Source organism: Ursus americanus, chromosome 1 (genome assembly GCF_024610735.1).
Source record: "Ursus americanus isolate L20-20 chromosome 1, mUrsAme1.1.p, whole genome shotgun sequence".
Classification (NCBI taxonomy): domain Eukaryota; kingdom Metazoa; phylum Chordata; class Mammalia; order Carnivora; family Ursidae; genus Ursus; species Ursus americanus.
Genome location: NC_142127.1, coordinates 83219590 through 83236263, shown reverse-complemented (window position 1 = coordinate 83236263; position 16674 = coordinate 83219590). Strand labels below are relative to the sequence as shown.

Genomic DNA, 16674 nt, shown 5'->3' with positions numbered 1-16674 from the left:
GACTCTTGTATTGTGTGTGAATTTCTAGGTTGGATGATTGATGCTGACAGTAGGCCTAAATTTAAGGAACTGGCTGCTGAATTTTCGAGGATGGCACGAGACCCTCAAAGATATCTCGTTATTCAGGTTGGTACATACCTGGTCTTTGGAACTGTGGAAATCACCACTCATAAGTCGATTAACTAAGCAGAATATCATGTGAAATGACTTATGGAAAAGAGACTTTTACTCGATGTCATAACCACTTCTAAGAATCTTCCCTTAGTATTCAAGTGCCTCTGGTACTGAACAGCCAGATAATTATAATTATCCATATACATAAAAAGTCCTTATGCCAGACAAGCCTTCTAGCACTCTGCTTTTTATTAACATGCGTTAAGTCATGTCCATTATTATGATCTTCCCTTTTCGGAATAGAAGGAAGATGGGTTGAAGACAGTGAATTAAAAGTTTCAATATACTGGGGGCGCCTGGGTGGCACAGCGGTTTAGCGGCTGCCTTCGGCTCAGGGCGTGATCCCGGAGTTATGGGGTCGAGCCCCACATCAGGCTCCTCCGCTATGAGCCTGCTTCTTCCTCTCCCACTCCCCCTGCTTGTGTTCCCTCTCTCGCTGGCTGTCTCTATCTCTGTCGAATAAATAAATAAAATCTTTAAAAAAAAAAAAAGTTTCAATATACTGAAATTTAATTTCTTAAAAAATATTTATAAATATGTTTTGTTTGGGGAGATATATCCAAGCAATAACTCAGAGTCAAGTGAATTGATGTACTTATGAATCAAATGATATCTCAAAAGAGCATTTTATATTAAACACTAGAAAAAAATGGATTGGATAATTTAAAAATTGTAATATATTTAGCTATGATTATTTTTACCTAAATCATAAGCAAGTAGACCTTGGGTTATGCTGAATTAATTTTCCTCAATAAAACAAGGTGGCATTTATCTTCCTATCAATAGTCTGACATGAAGATAAAAGCCAGGTTTTAGAATAGTTTCCAGTTATCTTTTTCTCAAATTAATTTTCCATAAACAACTTGTTTATAAAAAAAATCACATAATTTTGAAAAACCAAAAAATCATATTTAAGAAACAGATGAAGTAAAAAAGAGTAGGGTTTTGGTGTCTCTCCCACCTTCGTTTATGTTATTTGCCACTTGTGCTGTGACTTTGAAAGCTATCCCGTGAACACTGTTGTGCTACAGGACAAATCATGGAGCCTGTATGTTCTGAGAACTCTACAGTATCAAACCAACCAAATAAAATAACGTAAGGATTGATAAGTCAATATTATTTATTCTTAAAATCACAGCTCAAACATCCTGGCAATGAAACCGACTGTTATTCTCAGATCTGAAATAGAGCGTGCCTCCCTCAGAGCAGCCAGAGCATGCGGCTTTATTCACCTCTGACGGCATTTATCACATTCGGTTATATGTATTTATCTTAGCCTGTCATATCTAAGTATGCTACACGACTGGTAATTGTGTCAAAGAATTATTTTTTTTAAACAAGTGCATGAATTTTCAACCACTTGTTTTGATATGAAGTAAGTTTGCTGCAAAGTCCACATGTTTAAGTTGAAAAGAAGAATCATTTTTTGTTTGTCTGGTGGGCAAACTTTTAGGGTGATGATCGCATGAAGCTTCCCAGTCCAAACGACAGCAAGTTCTTTCAGAATCTCTTGGATGAAGAGGATTTGGAAGACATGATGGATGCTGAGGAATACCTCGTCCCTCAGGCTTTCAACATCCCACCTCCCATCTATACTTCCAGAGCGAGAATTGACTCAAATAGGGTAAGAAATGATCATCTACCACTTCCCATATTATTCCTGAGAAATAAAATCATGCGAATATGTTGTAAGCCCTAGAATTACAAAATAATTATGCAGCTCATTTCAGCAGGATTCCTAGATTAAAAATATACTATACCAATGAAAGCTAGGCCATGTAGACTTAATTTGGAAACACAAGCATGGGTCATAGAATATGTACTCTGAAATATCTTTATTTCAAGAAGAGAAATGGTGTTTTTTTTTGTCTTATGTTAGTTAAATCTTAGTTTTAAAAAAATCTGCCAATTCAACTAATAAAAAATCAACCCATTCAAAATCATAAAACTATGTGTTTATAAATAAATGAAAATTCTTAACAGGTAGGCTCTCTTAAAAAGATGGTATGACCATAGGCAAGAGGTGATACAAGTATAATTCTCTTTCACTCAAGAGACTAAATATTATCTGTCAGTCTGAAGTGGAAACGGAAAACTGCAATACTTTGGACTATATCAATCATTTTGGGAAGACTACTGAATCATTTCTGAGATGTAGATTTAAGTTTCAAAAGAAACTTCTGAAAAGAATTTGCATTTAATTTTAAATATTAAGCGCACTGTATATGAATACCATTCTTTTTCTGAAAACTGTCAATCCATGTGTTCATTCATTTATTTTTAAAAATCCAATCATTATTCACTCAACATGTATTGAGTACCCCCCTGCACATGAGACCTTATCAGATACTTGAGATTCAAAGAATTTTGACATAACTCCACCTGCAAGAAGTGTCCAGGCTCCTACATTTAAGAACATTATCATAGCCAGTGGAACAAACAGCATCCTATTTGTCTTGATCAGAAGCTAAGAAAGCTTTCAACTTGCTGCTCATTTTCTAAAATGAAGTTATTCGCTTTGTTTCAGATTCACAGCAATAATAAAGTAAGACTCACCTGGTGTTTACTCTGTGCCAGCACATACATACTAAGTCACTGAATCCTTACAACCATCTCCTTGGGTTCTAGTATCATCTTCTCTCTCTTACAATGAAGAAGCTTGCCACAGTTAAGGGATTTGACTGGTGCCATACAGATAGCCTGTGGAAGACTAAGATTGTAATGCAGGTCGTCTGCCTCTGCTACACATACTATTGCTTCGAAGTTACTGGAACATGTTATTTTTGTGATACGCAATATTGTTTTTCTTGACATCTACCTCAATGTTTGAGGCACATATTGCTTGGAAAATCCGTCAGTTGATTTTCTTATAAAATGCGTTCCCCAACCTACTCCATACCTTTTGCTCATTTGCCCCATCAGAAGGCTGATGTAGAAAGAGGCAAAACAAACAAAAAACCAAGCAAAAAAATTCAGTTTTTCTTTTCTATGAAAAATATGTCATTGCATCCCAATGGGGAGAAGATAACTAAAAGTTTTAAAAGTTAAATCAGTTGATGGTCACTGAGCATCAGTCTTGTTTGTGGGAAGGAGCAAAGTTGTTCAGGTGTATAAAGGAAGCAGTTATTTCCCCCATCTATATGCTTAGCAAAGTGGCCAAATTATAACTCTGGCATTTATAATTTATGTGACAAATTCATTACATTTATTAAAACAGAGACATTTCAGAAAATAGTTTGCTTTCCTTAACATGAAATGCTATAAAGGCCAACAGCTTTAATCTTTTTCTTTTATAAGACTTCTCAGATTCCAACTCTGTTCATTTTAATTTAGGCTCAGTGCAAGGAATTCTGAGTAAAGGTTTGAATTAAATAAATGAAATTAGTGAGACAAAGTACAAGACACCTGAGGAATTATTTGGCCTTTAGTCATCATTTCTTATTACACATTATTATTTAAACAATGTTATCCTTAGATTTCTTTTTAGTTTTTCAGGTCATTGTTAAGGGAAATGTTCTTAAATACCACTTTATTTTCATGCATTAAAACGCCTTATTAATCATCTATATTTTCCAATTTTTTTTAAAACCTAGTTTTATGTGGCTTCCATGGTAATTTCTAACTTGTGCAAATGCTGTTTTCCCTGCTTCTTCCTATAAAACTAAGTTGCATTATTTTATAGTTAGAAAATAAATTACTTCAACTTTAGGTTCTGTGCCAACTTATATGTTAAGAGAATATGTTAGAGTGAATCAAATGTTTCTTAAGCATATCTATTGAACTTTGAAACCAAAAATTATTTCAGTTTTAGAATATAGACTGTTTTGCTCACTAACTGGTAAGTTTTAGGTAATGTTCTTAAGTGTCTTTACAACTTCTTTCTTCATTTGTTAAATAAATACAATGGGAGTTAACTTATGTGATTGTTAAATAATTACCTTTTAAAAAATGCCAGGCAAATACTTATTCTTTTTCAGAATCACTCAAATTTCATGTTTACTTGTTTCCTTGTCAATATAGTAAATAACTATGTTTTCTTATAAGGTTTTCTTTCTTTTTTTTTTTTTAAGATTTTATTTATTTATTTGAGATTGAGCAAGTGCGACCATGAGCAGGGAGAGGGGCAGAGGGAGAGGGAGAAGCAGGCTCCCCGCTGAGCAGGGAGCCGACTCAGGGCTTGATCCCAGAGTCCTGGGATCATCACGCCAGTGGAAGGCAGGCACTCAACCGACTGAGCCACCCAGACGCCCCTCTTATAAGGTTTTCTACACATTACCTGTAAAAAACCTATTGCTTCAGTCATTACTTGACAAGCAAATTATTTCTGCTGATGTGTTTTTAGCAAATAAACTATAGAAGTCATTTCTTCTATGGTGTTTTGATTATTTCAAACTCTGTATTTTCATTCAATATAACTTTAAAGCAATGAGTCAATTAAAAATACAATGTTGACATTTATCCAGCAAATTGATAGATACAAATGCAAGTAATGCTAAAAACACCCAACTAATTTATAGCTGTTGTTGTTATTATTGTTGTTGTTGTTAGTACCCTTTCAATATTATCTTAAATACCTTTATCACGATAATTTACCAAAAACTATTACTCTAGCATGATGTAAATAGGAAAGCACGAGAAACTATCTAACTTCTACAAACTCCAGTTCTGCACATCTGTGTAATGAGGATAAAAATAATCCTCTCAAAATATTGTGGAGATTAACTTTTTAGGATATCTAAGTGTGTTCCCTATTGATGGATATGTGGTAAATGCTCAGTAGTTGGAAATAAATGAAGACCCACCAAATGAGAAATGTGAAGCCTCTTTATTCAGAGCTTGCTATACCAAGGGAGTTAGCCACGGCCACTGGCACTTTGGCCGAGACTCAAAGGCAGACAAAAGAGTGGGAAAGCTTTATAGCGAAGAAAAGCAAAGCCTTCAAGTATGCCTTCCTTGGAGGCTATCGATCGGTATGGGGAAGCTGTAAGAGGGGGTAATTAGAAGAGGGGCATCTTTTGTGATTAGAGGTGCATATTTGTCTTTCTCTGGTTTGTCCTAAATAGAAAGTGGTGACAAAATTTAGGGAAGCTGTTAGTTAATCAGGTCTTGACTATTTTGGTTCAGTTGTTATAGATGTTATGGTTCAGCTTCCTGCATTGCTGCTGGAGGTAACAATCAGGCTTCCTGCAAGTCTGACTTCAAGCAGACTGGCTTCTTCAGCTCTTTAGTGCAGATACGGTTTCCTAGGCAAGGTGCTGTAAGTTAGGAGTTAGACCTCTGTTTTTATGTATGATAAAACAATGATGGCCATTGTCCATTTGTGTATTCAGTTTTTCAATAGATTTTAGGTTCCATTGCTGCCTTCCTTCTCTCTTGATATATTTATTTAAGTACATAATGCCTGATATTTTCAATTAAATGCTTGCACGGTTTTTGAATTTCTATGTAGATATTTTTCTGTTAATGTGGGTAGAAATTTTGTCTTCTTCTTTTGAGTTACCTAGGTTTGTATTTCTTTGGCATAGTGAATTGCATACCAAATGCAGCAGTAATTAATAAAAATAGCTAATAACTTGATGTGGCTAAAGATATATTAGCTTTAATGATACTGGAAATTTTTATTTAATTTAAAAGCTTCAGCACATTTTTCTAGACAAGGTTTCAATTGTTGCAGGATCCCTCAGTCATTGGTGATGAATAGTTTTAGAGATGCAGTGTTCCACCTCTTTCAAAACATATCAGCTAATTCTCAGTTATCCAGACCAGGGGAAGACAAAGGAATTGTAGCCACTGCAGGTTGGTATAACAGCAATCCACAATGGATCTCTCATTGCAATTTAAACTTTTCTCCACTTCTTTCAGATCTGCTAAGAAAGAACTATATTAACAGATCTGTTTTTTTCCTTCTTTTTTTGCCCTTTCTTTCCTAGATTAGGTTTTGTAAATAAGTTGAAAAATAGAAAAAATATAGGCAGAAGAAATAAAGGATGAAGAAAAATAAAGGAGCTTAGTATCTCAAAAATGCGGTTTCTAAATAATTAATTATAGGCTGAATATTTGACTGCTCATAAAATGGGATTTTATATATTTTATTTTGTTCTACTATCACTTTTCACTCAGATTAAATTTTGTAACTTTGATAAAAGTACCCTAGGAAGGTTACCATACACATTGTAATTCCCTTTAAAATTTTTACCAATTCACTACACAAAAATAAATAGAAATACAAGAACTCTTTGGTCTCCTCTATAGGATATATGATATTGTGCTAATTATGCTTCCTAATGATGCATATAAACTAGAAAAAATTCAAGCAAATTGATAATGCAGGAAGAGTGATACGGTGATGTCATTTTCATTTGAGTCATGACATTTGAGTTTCAATTGCATTTGTCTTTACTGTTCAATAAATCAAAGCCATGATTTCTTATTTTATGAAATAATGAAACTAATAATAGTAATATCAGCTTAAACTTACTGAGTGCTTACTATAATCAAGGTACTATGCTAAGTGTTTTAAATTAACTATTTCATTTCACTTTTATTTCACAAAGCCCTATAAGGTAGGCACTAATTCGTCCCATTTTAAAAGTTAAGAAAATTGAGCTGTGGAGGGTTTAGATAACACAAATAATAAGGAGCAAAGCTAGAAATTGAATCCAGCTTTCAACAATCCCACATGGAGGCCGTACCTAAAATAACAGTGGGGTGGGGGAAAATTCCTCATTCCAAGTTGCTATTAAATTTCTTACTACGTATGAAACTAACACTTTTCATTCATTTAATGGTAATCGGATAAAAGAAAATAAGTTGGATGTCAGGAATCTCACATTCTAGAACAAACTCTTTGGCATTACAGCCTTAATCATATCATTTAGCCAAATTCAGCTTCTTCACTTAGGTGATGAGAAAATTGAACTAGATCACTGATAAGTCCCTTATAGTTTTAAAAATTACCTTATTATCGAATGACTTTTTTGAACTAGTTATTATATTTTATACATTTATATAATATATCTTCTAGAAAATATTTAATTGGAAAATGAACAAAAGCATTTTGGGTTACCTCTACACACTTTTGTTCTTATGTGATTTAATACAGAAGAGGAAAACTTAAGGACACAAGTTAAGGAAGCATCTCATAGCTAAATGATGTAGTGGGAAAATTTTGTGATGATATAACAAGGTTACTCTGGTTGCAATTTACCAAGGATCAATATCAATTCTAACAACAGCTGTTACTTGATGATAAGTTATTGTAGTCTCAGGATATTGGTTTTACATTTCTTCCAAAATATGTCAAGGATTCCTGCATGGTATCCTTGATGTGCTGCTTGGGATCTTTTTTTTTCTCTTTTAATCTATTAAGCCCGAAAAAAGAGCTCTTCTTAGTATGACATTCCATATCACTAGGTATTTTTTGTTCCAAAATTTTCCCCATCTACGTAGTAATTTTTAAATTGTTCACATTATTATGATGCAAGAGTAAATGAATTAATATGTTGAATGTTTATCATGGGCGAGGCACTGTGTTGGACAATGAGGGTACAGAGTTGCAAACCAAAAGTTCTGCCTGAAAAGAGTTTATGCTCTAGTTGAGGAGATAATATTTTGCAAGCAACATACCAGGTATTATAGGAAAAAGACAAAGGAAACCAAATCCTCTTACGTGGCTACGGAATGTCATTTGAGCTATATCATTATTAGAGGATGAGGATATACTTGCAACAGGAGTTTTGGTAGGACAGGTCTAAAATGGGTCAGAAGGAAAGCTAAACAATAAAACCAACAAACCAAACAAACAAACAAAACCCACATGAACAAGGGCAAGGAGATGACTTTTTGACTATACTTTTAAAAATCTGTGTTTTTGTAGTATTTCCATATTGTACATGTTGAGAACTCTTTTATGTTATCAGAGGAGGTGGGGTGGGCTTCCTCCCAAATTTTCTATTTTTGTCATTGTTATGAAGGCTTGAAACATAATTTTGAAATCTCTTGCTTCTCAATAAAATCATCCAATTCAAAACAAAATCCTTTTTTGGCCTTCCTCAAAACAGCTCTCAAATGTCTCTCTTCTCTTTCTTTTGTCATGATTATAATTCAGGCCCTGATCACTTCACAGAAATTACTACGATGTCTCCCTAACAGACATCCGCTTTTTTAAATGGGCTCTATTTCTAAATATAGTGTTTACATTGTACCCAATGAAAGACAATATTACTGAATATTTTGAGCACTAATTCTTTTCATTTTTTTGTCCTCATCAATTTAGAGTGTACCTATCATTTTTATCAATGGGATAAATTTGAGTGATATATGTTATATTAGATCTCTCTTTATATGATATATAATCCTATTGTCAACAATAGTTGAAGGATTTTTGAACATTTATCCTGGGAAATTCCATGGTCATTCCAGTTGACCAGTCTCTGCAATTTATTTTTTACTACTCTCTAGCTCCCACACACAAATATGCCCAGAGCTCTAAGCATTATCCCACTCTTGATCTCGTTCAAAATATAGATCACGTTGGGGCTTTCGTTCTACTTTAGAGGTGTGAGTAGGTAGTTGATTTATTTAAACAAACAGGTATATTTCCTAATGCAATATAGATTTGTCTCTCTCTTTCTAAATGAGAATATAATGTCAAATTGCCTTTGCGTATTCTTTAAAGTTCTTAGCAATCACAGGGATATTAAAAATGTTTCTAATATCTCTGATTTACCACTAATTTGAGAATATCCCTCACCCTCTCAAATGATCGTTTGTATACAGTGAAATATCGAGTGACCTTTTTGTGCAATGTTTTCTCTACCAGTGACTTTCTTAAAATCTGGATATATTATTTTAGTTACACTATTCTTTGTAAGCTCTTCTTCTCTTTTCTTTTCCCCATTGCTATCATTCTTTTATTTCTCACTGACTTCCTATGGGTTTTCACTGAATTTAGATCATGACATGCTGTTAAACATAATGAGAAACCCTTTATAGTACAAGCTCTAGATTCTTCATTTAACCTTATATTTACAAGTTGCAAACAAAAATCAAACTATCTTTCAGTTTCTTAATTTAAAAAGTGATAATTTTTAGACCTCTTTTTCTAATTGTATCTTCACGTATCATAAAAATCACTTCTAGCAGATTTGGACTTTGGATAACACCTCTTTGTTATAGTACATTATGATTTCCTCTACAGTTTCTTTATTCTTTAGATAATCTGCTTTTTCTTGCAGATATGATAGAAGTGGAATATTTCCTATGTAATGGTAAATCAGAGTGATTTCTCCACTCCTGCCACAGGCTAAAGTGGCAACAAGATATTTAGAACTTCCCAGCTTCAACCTTGATGAAAGAAAAGAGGTTAGCAGTACATACCTACAGACAGACATATATAGCAATACATTATTTTGTGAACATTAAAGTCTGTGCTCCCACCTACACAAAGACAGGAGCCCTCCTTACCATATCAACAACAACACAATCTTCCTCTCTATCATTTACCACTGCCTTTTCCTTCCTTTCTCCTAGCATGTATATCCTTCTCTGGACACTTGTTTCAACGAGATTTCCCCTAGTTGAAATATAATCAGTAGAAAAGAAATATAACCAGTGTAGTTTGTCCTTGGCCCAAGTAAATAGATCAAATAAGTATAGTAATTTGCAACACTGACATGCCTCATTGTAGTATAAGATGGATGCATAAGTAATTATAAAATCATGGAGTGTCAGATCTGGGAGGTGTCTTAAAGCCCTTCTAGCACAAATCTTCTCATTTTATAGATGCATAAACCAGTACTGACAAAGATAAAACCTGTAGCTCAGCTTTTAAGGGAGAGGTGGGAAACCATGTTCCAGTCTCTCATGTCTAACATTCAGTCCTCTGTTGGCTCTGTTTTTTTTACTGGTCAAAACCATGGAAATCTTGAGTTTGACTTGAAGTCTAATGAGATTTAGCATCAATTGGTTTAAAAGGCTCCTGCTGGGAGCACAATGAGAAGCCAGAGACTCTGCTGCTGTTTTGCCTCTTCTGTTTACTCTTCTGTGAGACTCCCCATAATCAAGAGTTAATGGTTTAAGAGGGTTGAATGGAACTGACAGTGCCAAAAACAAATTTAAAAAAAATTAAAACAAAACAAAACAAAAACAGAACCATGTCTGCATTGGGACTTAGTAATTACAGGATTGAAAATAAAATGACTTTACAAGTTTTACAAATGTTTCAAAATTTCCACATACAAACCTACATATAGCTACCATTTATTGAACATGTATTTATGTGTCAGGGTCTGCTCTCAGCTTTTTACACTTTTATCCTTAATCTTCACAACAAGGGTAGGTAGAGAATATTACTGTTCACATTTTATGATGATAGAAACTGGAGATGAAGATGTAAAGTCTTTTTGTTGAGACTTCCAGCTTGAATGTTAAAAAATGAGATTTAAACCCAGATCTGTCTGGTCTACACTCTGCTTTTAACTTCCAACTTTCATTTGGGGAAAGAACATGTGACATCAGTATATCCAATAAATAATAATTAAATTATTTTAAAAGCCCAATAATTATTCAAATGAAATTCGTTAAAAAATAGTTGGTACAGATTTCTAGTTTCTGTCATTTAAAAAAAATTGGGGGACAATTTTTATGAAACCTTTTTTTTTCTAGCTATAAAGTAATATTTCAAAAAGTCCCCTCACCCCTCCTTGAATCTTCTGGGGACTCAAAGTCCACTACAAGCAATATAATTATAAAAGCAGAGAGTCACTTCCATTCTTGAAACATTCTCAAACAAGTGATAGCTGAAAAGGCTTTGAAGTTTACAAAGTTGACACATGTAGCATTTTATTTTCACACCAGAATCCCCATTTCGGAGTAAACAAAATTCCTGACCTAGTCAAGTAACTTGGTAACTTAGTTAAGAGCATGATTACTCAAGAACCAAACCAGTATCAGGTCTTCAGACTCCAAAGTGAGTGACCTATCTATTAAATAATGGTGTTTCTGAGAGGACTTGTAGTCATCTGCGTTTGTAGCTTTTTATCAGTGCAGGAGTAGGATACTGCCAAACAGGTTCCTACAACACAGAGAGACAGCATGGACCAGGGAAATGCTGTTTGTTTAAGAAGAGTCTGGTGTTAAAGAACATTTCAGTGATCTTTATGAAATTATTTTACACTTGAGCAATTGTCAGCTGGCATAAGAAACCTTTGTGAACAATCAGAAGAGACTTTTTTCCTTCTTTGTTCAAACGTACTAAAGAAGAAAATCAGAGCTAGGAAAGGAAACAAAGAGGAGGGAGGGGCAACTAGAGATGATACTTAGAATGTTAATGAATGTTTTATCTAAATCATTTAGACGGTTATTTTTTAGTATTATTGCCACAAGATTCCTAGCTCTGCTGTACATTATTGGAAACATCTCATCAAGAAGCCTATTCTTTACTGTACTAGACCTGGAGAGCACGATTGTGAGTGTCTTTACCCTTTATACAATAGAATTGGGAGATTATCATCAACTTTCTATTCATATTTTGTGGAGGTTATTTAATTTATGTATATCTGTATTTACTTATTTATTTTTACAAATCCATCTTTGTCTGCCAGAGCTCCCTGTTCAGGCCAGCCTGTTACGATGATTACTCCTGCAAAGACTTGAGAGAGAGATGTTCTATTTCATTCTCAATAAGGATTGATGGCATTTTGAGAGGTTCAGAATATCCTTTGATTACTCCAGGGAACGGAATGGAGAAGATGGTTGTGGATAGTGGGGGGTGGGCTTGCTCATCAGCTTCCCTTTGTGCACTTCCTGCCGTTGAACGTACCCTAATCACACGCATCTTGTGTTTCAGCCCCTTCCCTCGCTCACCTGCCCAAATGAAAAGTTCCCTTTTTCAGTTGAGAATTCTGACATACCAGGGCGTTCTAAAGCGAGGCTAATTTGTGCTCTGTAGTTTTCACTCAGACGCTGTAAATGAATGGCTGTGGACCAGACTCTCCTTACACTTGAGCAAAAGCTGAATTGAGAGATGGGTGGACCACCGTGGGAAAAATTCCAAATGCAATGGCTGTACTGCTTATTGCAAAATGTTTTCTACATTGTGATGACAATAGTACTGCAAATCAGAGAGGGAAAGAAATTGGAAGTTTAATTCACAACTAATTCTAGCAATAATCATACACAGTGGTTAGTAACACCCATGCTTGTTGTTTGTCCCTGGAAGAAAATAATAATGTTTAAAAGTCTCAGCATATTGGAGATGTAAAATATACATAATTCAGACTCATTTGGAGTCTGGTGTAGTCTCCTTTTAGTTGGAGCCAGTAGTACCTTTGCTACCTGTGGTAGAGAGACCAGGCTATTGGGTATTCTGGGTTGAAATGAATAGATTCATTCTTTTATTCCTCATAATCCCATGTATTTATAAGAGTATGAGATGATTTAAAAAATAAAAATGATAAGAGGTGATGCCTATTATTATGTGCCAGGTACCCTGTTGTCTAATATTTATTAGTTCATTAAATCTCCTGAAGAATCTGGGAGGTATTTACTATCGTTACTGCCTATTTTGTATGTGAGGAAACTGAGGCATGGCTATCAAAGGACAAAACCAGGCAGCCTGAGGGTGGTCAGTGGGGGTCTGGGGTAACTGGGTGATGGGCATCAAAGAAGGCATATGATGTAATGAGCCCTAAGTGTCCTATGCAACTGATGAATCACTAAATTCTATCTCTGAAACTAATAATACACTGTGTTAATTAAATTGGATTTAAATAAAAAATTTAGAAATAAGTAAAAAAATTAAAAAATAAAATTAAAACAAAATTTAAAACCAGACAGCCTGGCTATAGCAACTGGAGAGGCTGTGTACTCCTCACCACAGTGATGCATCCGCTCTCACTCTGCTTCTGACCTTTTTTTTCTGTTTTATTATTGTTCTAAGGTCAGTACTCAGTACTTTGAAGATGAGATGAGCACATCAGTAAAGAATCTTGACTTTTTAAATTTTTTTTATCCCCAAATTCCTTTTTATAAAGGTTAATCTCGATCTTTAAGGGGTTATCTGAATAGTCTTACTAGTAGTGCTTCCACGAATTCAGACAGACATTTTCATTCATCTTGTCAGATAAGAGATTATTTCAAGCAAGTAGTGAAGAGCAGCTATTCATTCAATCATTTCCTCATTGATCAAACATTACTGAGTTAGCTACTGTGTATCCTAACCTCATGTTTACCTACTATGGCCACATCCAGCCCTGCCCTCAAGAAATATACAGGTAAGTAGCCAATAAAATGCAATGAGAAAAGTGTTACAGTAGAAACAGAGTGCATAAAGGGTCATTTGAACAAACTGGTGTTTTTTGTTTTTGTTTTTAATTTTTAAAGATTTTATTTATTTATTGGACAGAGAGAGACACAGTGGGAGAGGGAACACCAGCAGGGGGAGTGGGAGAGGGAGAAGCCGGCTTCCCACTGAGCAGGGAGCCGGATGCAGGGCTCGATCCTAGAACCCTGGGATCATGACCTGAGCTGAAGGCAGATGCTTAACAACTGAGCCACCCAGGCGCCCCCAAACTGGTGATTTTAAGTGGGGAAAGAGACAAGGTCAGATTTACTTCTAGTGAGAAAATTCTGGCAGCGTTTTGAAGTGTGAACTAAAACAGAGATTGATTATCTGCTGAGGCAACAGAGATAGTATGTAAAGTTTCATACAAGTGATGGTTTGTTTTGTTTTTATTTTGCTTTGTTTTGTTAGTTTGTGTAAGTGATGGTTTTGGAATGGAATCAACAGGATTTGGGTATTAGTTGGATATTACAGAATGAGATAGAGAAATCAAGGTGACACCATGTTTTCTAATTGGAAGATTGAGAAGATGTTAACATTATTTTTAGTGTATTGAAACAGAGGATGTAGAATAAGGACATACAATTAATATTTTGGAATATAAGTAGATAACGCTCTAGATCAAGTGAAATTAAGTCTTAATTTGGAAGCCATTATTATTCATGATTCATGACATATTATTATCTTTTTTTATTTAAAGATTTATTTGAGAGAGAGAGAGGGAGAGAGCTCATCAGCTGGGGGAGGGGGAGAGAAAGAGGGAAAGAGAATCCTCAAGCAGACTCCCCACTGAGCGTGGAGCCTATTGTAGGGCTGGATCCCAGGACTCTGAGATCATGACCTAAGCTAAAACCAGGAGCCGGAAATCTAACCAACTGAGCCACCCAGGCATCCTAATATTGTTATTCTTTTAGAGAAGAGTTTCAGTAGCGTGGAGAGCAGAATACAATTGACTGAAGAGTAAAGGCAGGAAATGGGAATTTCTTTGAAAAATTCTTCCATGTGAAGGAAAGAAAGGAGACAGAATGTGAGCTCAGAGAGAAAGTGGTCCCTTCAGTAGAGCAAGTCCTTTTAGACTTCACTTAGTCCCTTCTTTCTTTTTCCCAACAACAAAAATAATTCTTGCCAAGACTTTGTGAGTTTAGTGGATTTGATTGAAGACAGAACAGGTGGGCAAGACTGAAGAACCACATCTGGAGAAAAATCTTCTGCTAACTTACCCTTTTCTCTACTCTTTGCCTTTTTCAGCTCTGTTTTCTCTCAGATTAACCTGGGGCTCCAAAATTTTCTTTTTGTGTTGTGTAGTATAATTTTCTCTCTCTTATCTGAAGGGTTGGCACTCAGCTCTTGGTTTACCTTCTACCTTGATTTACCTTCTACTCCAAATATTTCACCAAATTTTTTTGGTAATTTTTCATGAAGTCAGTTAGTTGTCTCCCAACAGATATTCAGACCAGTTGTAATAACAAATAATAACAAATTTTCCACTTCATTTTAATTTTGGGAGTAAACTGACTCCACATAGAGCCATTTAGATTTTACTCTCCCTATTATATAGAGAGCAAAGTTGTTAGAGAGAGGAGAACAGAGATGTGTTAGGGAGCTTAAAAAGATTGGCTAAGCATTGAAGGAAATGCAGTGGTAAGGCATGTGAACAAAGACTAATGAGGGGCCAATAAATCTGAGGACTCTCAAAGGTAGAAAACATGGCTTCTTAGAGGCACTATTCTACTCGGATGCATGATTGTTCAGTCTCACCAAAAGAACTATGAGCAACGGAGAAAAAAAAATTTTGAAATATCAAGAATTGAGAATTGGTAGGTAGCTGCACCAAAATAATATGGAAACTGAAGGCACTAAAGGTGCCTATATTGAGGGAATGAAGTAATTAACCACTGGTACAAGTTCTATATATATATCTATATAGATATATATATATATATCTATATAGATATATAGATATATATATAGATATATAGATATAGATATATATATCTATCTCAGGATGCCTGGGTGGCTCAGTCGGTTAAGAGGCTGCCTTCGGCTCAGGCCATGATCCCAGAATCCCGGGATCTAGCCCTACATCAGGCTCCCTGCTCAGCAGGCAGTCTGCTTCTCCCTCTGCCCCTCATTCCATTCTTGGCTCTCTCTCACTCACTCTTTCTCTCAAATAAATAAATAAAATCTTTAAAAAACTAAAAATAAAAAATAAATAAAAATAAATCTATCATCTATTATCTACCTGGTTATGGATAATTGTGTACTTACTATGAACTGAATGTTTTATAGGTTCTTTCTTTACATACATTCATATAAAAAGAGAATGCTAACAAGAGAAGGGGCATTCTTTCCCCCATTTGGGGGGACTCTGGGACTGAGAGAGGTTGAGTAGCTTGTGACAGAGCTAGTAAGTACACAGGATTCAAACCAATATCTAGCTTTCTTCAAAGCTCATGCTGGTAAAGTGTCAAGAAATTAACTGCAGAGCACAAAAAAAGGCAGAAGATCTGATTGAATCAGAGAAAGTATTCAGAGTGAATGAATAGAAGGCTATGGTCAGAGAAAAGGGTATCTTAAAAAATTCTATACTGGGAGTTTTTCCTGTTGTTATGATATAGCCATGTGGTAAAGTGAGGTGGAGATCATAGGCAAGGAGGAAGCTCAGAAACTTAGATATACAGTGGCATTCATGGTGAAAGGGATTAAGTAGGAGTCAGATTTCACGGAGTGATTGGAATGATACTAATGAACATTCTGAGTGTTGGAAAATGTCTGCAAAGACTATAGATAATCACAAGGATAAGGACCTGCGGAATAATCATTTAGTATAAACTTCAAAAAGAGGAGGCATTTGAATGAATTTTGAAGACCTATGACCTAGAAGCTTACAGCATATTAACCCAGGCTCTGATGCCTGAGTTGAACATGGAATGAACATTCTTTTTTTTTTTTTTAAAGATTTTATTTATTTATTTGACAGAGATAGAGACAGCCAGCAAGAGAGGGAACACAACAGGGGGAGTGGGAGAGGAAGAAGAAGGCTCATAGCGGAGGAGCCTGATGTGGGGCTTGATCCCAGAACGCCGGGATCACGCCCTGAGCCGAAGGCAGATGCTTAACCGCTGTGCCACCCAGGCGCCCCTAGAATGAACATTCTT

The 16674-nt window shown here is 35.4% G+C and overlaps 1 protein-coding gene across 2 annotated transcripts in view; it reads left to right on the top strand.

Annotated features, from left to right (window-relative positions):
* ERBB4 (erb-b2 receptor tyrosine kinase 4) overlaps positions 1–16674 on the top strand; it is a 1083293-nt gene that overhangs the window by 1043470 nt on the left and 23149 nt on the right. For both annotated transcript variants that reach the window (XM_045806650.2, XM_045806649.2), the window contains exons 24-25: positions 29–126; positions 1628–1798. In XM_045806650.2, the coding sequence (XP_045662606.1) occupies positions 29–126; positions 1628–1798 (269 nt within the window). The remainder of the gene's footprint in view (positions 1–28; positions 127–1627; positions 1799–16674) is intronic.